This window comes from Ammospiza caudacuta, chromosome 3 (assembly GCF_027887145.1).
Source record: "Ammospiza caudacuta isolate bAmmCau1 chromosome 3, bAmmCau1.pri, whole genome shotgun sequence".
NCBI lineage: Eukaryota > Metazoa > Chordata > Aves > Passeriformes > Passerellidae > Ammospiza > Ammospiza caudacuta.
This window is the reverse complement of record NC_080595.1, coordinates 96,661,059-96,670,353: the sequence shown is the minus strand read 5'-3', so window position 1 is coordinate 96,670,353 and position 9,295 is coordinate 96,661,059. Positions and strand designations below refer to the sequence as shown.

General features: G+C 36.8%; 1 protein-coding gene across 1 annotated transcript in view; it reads right to left on the bottom strand.

Annotated features, from left to right (window-relative positions):
* Positions 1–1,964: 1,964 nt before the first annotated feature.
* Positions 1,965–9,295, bottom strand: part of PHIP (pleckstrin homology domain interacting protein) — a 97,335-nt gene continuing 90,004 nt past the window's right edge. Inside the window, exon 36 of the mRNA XM_058800733.1 lies at positions 1,965–8,102. Within this exon, the coding sequence (XP_058656716.1) occupies positions 7,456–8,102 (647 nt within the window). The 3' untranslated portion in view covers positions 1,965–7,455. The remainder of the gene's footprint in view (positions 8,103–9,295) is intronic.

The following is a 9,295-nucleotide window of genomic DNA, read 5'->3' as shown; positions in this document are numbered from 1 at the left end:
GCACTGCAGGGACAGTGATCAGGGACAGCATGAAGCCAGCATCCCAATGGGACATCCTCCCCTGCCCTGGTGCACAGGATCTTTAGAAGCAGCAGCAAATGCACAGAATTGAGCCTGGCAGAGCAACCCCTACTCAGATGACTCAGCTTCCAGGGAGGGTTGTCTATCACTGTTTTCCATTATTTTTGGCTGGGAAATGCTGGCCCTGGGAGCAACCCCACCACACTGCCTTTGTTTCCTGACTGCCACGTGGGCAGCATGCAGGAATGATCATCCTATTGCCTTTGTCTGGAAAAACCACATGGACACAACCACATGTTCACAACCGCCTTTGTTCTTGTTCCTGGTGGTGAATACCTTTCTGTGGGTAAAACACCTTCTCTTTTTGCATTGTACTGTGGGCATCTTATTCCATCATCTCTTGTTTCAGTAAGTTGTTATCTCTTCCCATAATCTTTCCTCTTTTGTCTCTCCTTTACTGGAAGGGGCAGGGGCTGGGGTGTGGCTTGTTTGGCGTTTAATTTCCTGCTGGTGTTAAAATCAGTACATGCTCCAACAGCATTGTCAGGTACCAACATTTCACATCATCTGTTAATACAAAGCAAAGTCTTGATTTCTACACAAAATGAAAGAACTACAGTAGGTTTCCAAAATATACGTGTCACAGAAATGGGAACAGGGATACAATTATATTTTAAGGATTCTGTACAGAGTTACACAGAAAAATATTGTTAGCTATTTTCAAAACAAAGGAAATGTTATTAAGTGCTTAAGACTATTCTCAGCAACAAAACTGAAACCCTGGACCTGGAGTGGCTTACGCTTGGATGAGCACACCACTGATACTGTTGTGCTGCAATACTGGAAGGAAATGCACATTTAACAGAACTATTACCTCCAGGACATAACAGCACCACCAAAGTGTGTCATATTTTCAGCATTCTTAAATTATTTTCTCCTAGCAGAATGTGCCAATGAGCAAAACTCACATGCTTGGGACAGAGATTTTTTCTCAGTTGTTAAAACGAGTCTTGCTTTTGCCAGACTTCACATGGAGTCTGGAAAGTCACAGGGAACTCAATTCATTCCACTGTGGCCATTGCACATTCCTGTCGCCCAGAGGCACAGGTACCTGCATCTGAGTGAGGCTCTCTTCCATCACTGCCTTAGGTTTTCAGGTAAGGAAAGTAAGGAAAAGATCATCTGATAAAGTAAATAATGTGAAATTAAACAGAATCCTTTTTTCTTGCATCTATTGAACAGAAAAATGAAGATATAAACAAACTAACCCTGCAGTTTTGTGAAAACACACCCTATGTTGACTTTTCCTTGCATCACCCACTCAGGGCAGCTAGGCTACAGACCAGTAATCTGCAGGAGGAAGGCAGGGGATCCTCTCTGTTTAAGTATTTCTAGTGTCTTCTGGAGCTGTTGGGAGCAGAGATTTCCATGGATTGGACGCAGCTGTGGTACAAACAGTTGTCACCTGAACAGGGAAGGCTTCCTGGAGGGCTAGAGGCAGGTGCCCTGGTGCACACATGGAAGTGAGCTAAGAGGACTCAACGAGGTGTCTTCAGTGCCAGATGCTACTGCCTTTATATTTTTTTTAGGAACATCATTCAACTTATTACTACCCAAACATTAATCACCTTGAACTGCAGGGCTTAGTGAAAACCCCTACCAAATGGCAAATTCTGATCTCTCTTCAGAGTCAGAGAGTGCTCTGGTTCCAGTTTTGTCTGTTCCCAGGTACCCACTATTCCATACTACCAGATACAGTTATTCCATATTCCACAGGGAATCAAGGAGCTGAATTTAAGGAGTTCTGAAAAACACACAACCAATCATCCCATAGCAGAGTTATAATTAAAGTAAATTACCAGATAGAAGCAAACACTGTTGGACAGCTTAGAAAAACATGTTTTCTATTTATTTAAAAATAAGTTTGTAGTTACTACATTGCAGTGACAGTAATTCTTACACATACATTCTAGTTTGTATAAAAGGATTCAAAGTATTATGCATCAAAACTAACATAGAAAGTGTCCACATAACAGTAAAGAAATTTCCAATCCATATGTACAAAAAGAAAGGGCACTGTTATCCTGGTGAGATACTTAAGGTTATATATAACATGATAATCTAGATTTCTGGAAGGAAAAAAGCCTTGATAAAGCTAAAGAATTATAGTTTTCAAAACTGTTACTCATTACATACAACAGATTTGTGTTTTACATAATTCTGTACAAAATAAGTGTAATTTTTAATCTGAAAATCTGTCAGTTTTAAAATTAACCTTTCTAGGTAATTTACTTGAAGTTGAGCTCCATTCTATACATATTGAAACATTATGACAGAATTTAATTCACGCATGATCATTATCCAGTTGTCCACCACACTTCTGCAGTTTTAGTATGGTCCAAAAATGTAACTTCTGTATGGTCTCAATGCATTAGCAAACCAACCTGCACAGTTGTAAGCACAAAACAGTACATGTACATCACACAGTACATGACAGGTACTTCTATTTCTTTCTACTCCTAATTTGTGTGACCTCATTCTTTGTTCTTTCAGTGTAGAAATTCATAGTATAGTACTACTTTCCCTCCCTAAAATTTATTGTTTGTATTAATTGAAGTGAATTTCCTGATGTATTTATCTGCATTAAAAAGGACCCAAATGACTACTTGTCTCACTACATATCTGCTAAAAGCTAAATTTATTCACCCTTATTTTATTGCAGCATATAAGGTTTCTTTCTAGAATGCCTTGAGGCTGTTAGAACCTTGGGAAAAGCGGGGGGAGGTGTGAGGGGGAAGCAGCTAATCACCTTTTTCTGCAATTTTAGATGTCTTTTAATCTGGCTTCCTGGCATGTTTCCTTCTCTAACACACTGTAAAAGTGGCATGGCGAATTCCTGCATTAAATCCAGCAGAAACACAAGAGCACCTGGAGGTTAGCCCTGGTCTAAAAGCTACCTGCTGATTTCCCCCAGACATCATGGAAAGTCAGCAAGCTGCAGTCACAATTCAGGAACAAGAAGCTACGTAAGCTGTCAATGCCAGATTTGTTATTTGAAACACATTGTCAAGCCCTGACCAGATTTATGAAATGTAATACACTTTCCTCTGCATACGAACAAACAAGTATATACAGTAATTTACAGCAGAAAACTAACAGCCCTTTTATCAGTTGAATATCTAGGTCCCCTTGGAAACCAAACTGTTACAAGAACTTCAGGGATAAAAGAAAACATATACTCATTTTACACAGTTCATTTGTCTTCATTTAGGTCATAAACAGAAAATGAGCTTTTGCTGTTTCTAGGTGAGGTTTCAAAACCCTCTACCTTTTCTATCACAGCACTGTAGCAGAGTTATAATTAAAGATTTTATAACACTGTTAAAAAAAGGCAAAAAGAAAAACCTTTGACAATCTACTGTCAACAAAAATATACTATTTAGAATAAGGTAAGGACTCGGGACACAGTGTAAATATTGTGGTATGGGTATATTTTAATTGACCAGTGATGTTAAAATTACCTCAGCAAGATTCACATGCTACAAATAAAATGTGAATGTTGATGAAACTGAGCTTAAAAACCTCTCAACTCCAATCTACTATATAAATACAGGGTGAAAGGGGTCCCATCCAGTTAAGCCTATTGCTTTTATAGAACCAATCGACTATTTAACATGTGCCTAAATTCAAATTACACACTCAAGAATTTACTTGTAGTCCTCAATCCAACAAATGTGAGCAAAAGATTTTAAAATGTGGTGCAAAAATCCTAACAAGCTTGAAATTACTGAATAGACAGACTGTTTTTTGTGTTGCATGTAGTCCTTTTTTTGGTAAGACAAAAGCCTCTGGCACAGAATTGGTACTTAAAAATATTTGTACAGCAGTATAGTGAATAAACTGTCTCTACACTACAATTTATTTTTGAATAGATATTAATATCTATACGTGCTGCATCAGGGTCCTTCATCAATTAAAAGCTTTACAGATATTAAGCCATAGTAATATTTAACTCAACCAACTCAACCTCACAAGTCTATCAACAAACTGATCACAGGTACAAACGGACACTGTACAAATAAACATCTGTAAATCTTTATCACAGCAGTCGAATCACTGGAGGAAGACATTTCTCTGTGAAGTTGGATCCCTGGTCACTGTGCAGTGAAAAAGAGCTCTGGTTCAATATTGACAATAATAATGAACACTACAGTGGTAAGATTTCAGTTCAGTTCCCAGAGAACAAACTAACAACAGAAACAGAGTGGTAAAGAGTTGTTAAGTATGTAGGCACAGGCACAATGATTCCTGTTAAACATTTAGAGCACACTTATGACAGAAGCAGGATTATTTCCTCACTGGCAGTTAACACACTGTTATCCAGATACCACTCAGCAGCAAATACCAATTTTAACGTTTCCCAGTATAGCGTAGAAGTACCAGAACAGTATCCTCATATCCATGTCAAATATAAATGAATTTAATGAATAAAACTGAGTTAATTGCTGCCAGATCATTTGCATGTGTGTGGCCATGAAGCTATGTTATTTACAATGCAAATGTAAAACAATCACGTGAGGTTTTGATACTCCATTTTCTGAACCAGTTGTTAGGTACTTGAGATGGCATTATAAAACATGCATAACTATAGATCTTAAATTATTTCAGAACACTGATCAATATTTTATTGCTCACATTTAAAAATCTAAGACTCTGTAATCAAAAGCTCTTTTTCTGTATTGATACAGTAACTCACAACCACCTCAAATAATAAATTTTTCCCCAACCAAAATACAGTCTGATGGTGACTAAAGTCTCATAAATAAAGTTTGCAACCTAGTGAAATTAAATTATAGAAAATATAAATTTTAAATAAATTTGGCATTAATTTTTAATAAATGTTTAGCGTTGCTTCTATAAAAAACTGACCCAAATTATCCACAGTTTATTTTTAAAGGAAAAACATTAATGTGTCTAATAAGAATCAAAAAGTTACTGGCTAAAGTCACCGATATTACTGGGTGGGAAGCAGTACCCATGTTCTGCAGGTAAGGCCTTCTACCCTTGTAAAATTAAGATGTACACTCCTCTCCCTGCTGTTAAGGGAACACAGATTATTTCAGTCTCCAAAACTTACACACAAGGTATTTTTGATATATAAATATATACATAAACATGCCGTATAAAACATTATTACAAACGGAGTAAATACAGAAGATGAATTTTAGATATAATCTATTTTATATATTACAATGCAGATAACATCAGGAAATTACACATTTTCAAATGATTGCCTTCATCAGTGAGATTAGACAAAATTAACAAGTAGGATCAATCATGTTTGAATGGTGAAGCTGTATTGCAACTGTACAAACGTAGCTTATCTTACCACGTTTAGTGACTCCATTTTAATCAGATGATAAGGAAATACTTGTTAGAACAAATAAATACACCAGCAAATCAAATACAAACTAATCCCTGGCCCCCAAACTCAAATCCATAACAATTCAAAGAGGATCTGGACAATATCTCAGCCATTTTTTGTAGCAAAACGAACTACCTAAAACTAGGTATGGTGAACACTCAACTGCTACCCACAGTAGCCTATTTATATTACTCTTGGTGGAAAATACCAATATTCTTTCTTCAAACTTTTAGGCTCCTTTTTTGTAAGAAAATAAAGAGTGAAGAATCGGGCCTCAAATACATATACAGAATCTGTGCAAATTTAAGATCTTAATTCTGCATGTCTTCCCTTCCAGACATTGCAGAGGATGTGTAAAAACAAAAAAAAAGTATAACCAGAAAATTTTGGTTACATTTTTGTACCATACCAGATCTCAGTAAATACCACTACTTATGTATTTTTTTCCTTGAAACTGGACAATACTTTTTTTAAGTGATAGAAAATGGTATTAAGGTTTGTTTGTAAAGGTATAAAATAACTAAATGTACCATAAACAAATAAATAACTGCTTTTCTTTTCCAGAGCAGTACATATAACAATACATTCCCCTAAGTCATATAGTTATCATTTACAATAGACAACTTAATTTTAGTAAGGATGCGAGAAATAATAGAATACAAGGCACAATCATTAAATGGAATTTTTCTTTAGGGTGTATATTGACATATGTCAGCGTGATATACCATAAAAAGTGCAGAAAAACACAATGTGCAATGAGACCACTGTATAAAACATGATTGCATAAAAAGTGATTTGGCCTTTTAACCCTAATAATTGAAAATAACCAATCTTCCCCTTAAAATTAAACTATAAAGTATGACATTTACAATTTTCAATTCTAGTGCTATCTAAAAAATCCTGAAAAAAATTTATACCTGGGTAATATTTTAGACATATGTGTTTATGTATATATTAATATATACACACACACTATTCTTTGTAGGTCATTTCAGCCTCTTAAGCATGTCTAAAGTTGTAGGAACAACAATCAATCTGGATCAGAAAGTAAACATCATAATTCCATACCTGTCCTGTAATTTCCTTGAATCCTTTAACCAATTATACAATTAGACTAAAACATCTCTGTCAAAGGACCCCACCAGTGCATTATTTTCTACCAGAAGTACCAAAAAGGATACATTTCAGAACAATGTTAACAACTTACTATTTAAAACAAGACACAGCTTTTATCACTGCAAATGGTATGCTGTACTGACACTCAAAAAGAAAAAAAGGTTTTCCACTGCACTGATTCTCAGTCTTTGGCACAATAAACAGAGATTAGTGATTGATACAAGAATCAAGGTCTGAAAAATTAGACATTAGTCAAACTTTTTCCAATGTGGATATATATATTTGTGATTACATTTTTGCTATGTTTGGCAGAACTTGGATAAACAATGGCCTGTGCTAGGCTTCTTTTGCAGCTGAACATTCCATCACAACTGAAATTAAACTTTTTCAGATTAGCAAAGTTTGGTATTTTATTATTCAATAGAAATGCAAGTGAATTTACTGCCACTTTTTGCCAAAGTCTGCCTTCCTAGGCGACTTGACTTTACAATCCAAGTGTACCTTGCTTGGTCAAAAATAGATTTCTGTTTTCAATTTGTGGCAATTAAAAGTTCTATTACCTTTTTTCAATTGTGTAGAGATATTACCTACTACTTGAGCAGAGTAGCTCTGAACTCTGTACGTCAGTCAGAAATTGCTTCAATTATTTTCAACTGTGAACAAAATGACTGTTGAAACGTATAACCTATTTGGAGGGTAATAAATAGCAAAAGTTTAAAATATATATTTCTTTCAAAGAATGTTCTTTCAGTTTATCATTTTGCTAAATTTTTCTCCTCAAATCAGAACATACTCTTCTAACCCATAATAGCAGCAGGGAAGCAGAAGTCTGTTCTGCTGTTCCTTAACTGTACCTGCTTCATAGCATTCTGAAGTAAAACCCTCGGTAAAAATTACCAACCAATTAAATTAGCTTTTGCTTTTTCAGTCAACTTTCGGACTCTGCCTCTGCTTGAAGTTCCAAAAGTTAAGGAGGTGTCTTCAAACAATAGCTGCCTTTGCTCTTCCTCAGAGTCATCTTCATTGTAAAAGGCTGTCCTCCTACCCTGGTTTCTAGTTCTCATGTGAGGTTCAGAATCTTTAAGCTCTTCAGAACCCTCCTCCACAGGCTCGTGTGTCTTTTTCCTCCTGCTTCTTGTTTGCATTTTCACATTTGCAGGAGCTAAGAGGTCTGAGCCTGGCTGGCAGCTCTTTATCTTCCTTTTTGGCTTTCTACCCCCTCGGCCTTTTCTTTGTAACAAGTCTTCCTTCACATTATTTTCAGAAAGAGAATTGCATGCAGTAGAAACAGAGGCTTCCTCTGGTATATCCCTTGTGGTCTGGATTGTATTCTGCTCTGCAACCTTTTGCTGTTCAACAATTTGTAGCTTTTTTGGTTTCCTGCCTCTTTTCTTGTGCACCACCACTTCACAGCTACTGTTATTACTCTCCACCTTGGGCTTCCGTCCAGGACCTCTTTTAACTGGAGGTTTCAAAGGCTGTCCTCCATGTCCATTCACCTGAATGCTTCCTGATGCCAAAGCATTGTTCTTGCAATCTGCTGTAAAGAAATGGTACAGAAATGTACACGTCACAAAACAGATTTGCATTTACATTCATTTTCACACTGCCTTAATAAAACTCTTACTAAAATATCTGAATGGATTCACAGTGATTGCCAATCTGTCAAAATCTAAGAAACCCAAAGTTGAGCTCAGAGAGTTTCATTCTACAATGGAATGAGGATTAACTTCTAGTTGGATTTAGCACATGGTAGCTGCAAGGAAAAAAACCCCAAGAAACAAAAAAAAAGCCAGGAAAAATGCAGGGGGGGGGGGGAAAGAAGGGAAAAAAGGGAAGAGCTGAAGGGTTTTTCTGAAATGATACAACACCAGTGGACAGAACTTCTATTTTGTATCTGCAACAGCAAAAGGTTGCTCAAGAAGCATTGGGAATAGTGCAAAGATCAGGAATGCTTCACAGTAAGTCATCTCTGGAGAAATAAAGATTTTCTTTCAACCTGAGGTACCATCTTTTGTATCAAATTTGTACAGATTTCCCACACTAACAGACAGCAGAATGTACTTGCTTGGAGACTTTTACAGGGTATGAGTTTTTATTACGTGAGGGGTAATCAATTTTCTCAGCAGGGCACGTCACTGGACCTCTTAGAAAGATGTTCTGACACCACAGCCTTGCCTAAAATATGGCCAAGAACAGGCTCATAGCCAGCATGGTAGTTCCTGCAGCCCTTTTATGAAACACCTACACACAGCTTCTGCTGTGTTTGAATGTGCACCATCATGCACTAAAAGCACAGGCCTCCTCTGTCCTATGAGTCGATGTAAGGGGACAGGACCATGTCAACAACATTCAGAAATCCCTGACATCCCATCCTGTAACAGCTGCATATTTAGCCATGCAATATGGGAACAGCTGAGGCCCTTGTGAGAAAGCTTACAAGCAATGGACAGATGATTTCACTTATCAGATCAAGAGCTACTTTTTCAGAAGCATGGATGAGTAAGAAAGAACTCCTTGGAGAGAGGACTACAAGGAGTAGGCAGATTAATTTGGGACTCAATTTGCAGACTACTGTGTCCCCATTTTCAGAGAAAAGATGTTTAGTGGATCTACCTACTTAAACCATCTTATGAACATTTTAAAGCTCCTTCTTAAACAGGAAAGCTTTCTGACTAGGAGATCCTATTTCAACCTCCACAGAAGCTTTGAATTTTAAGGTATTCTGACATC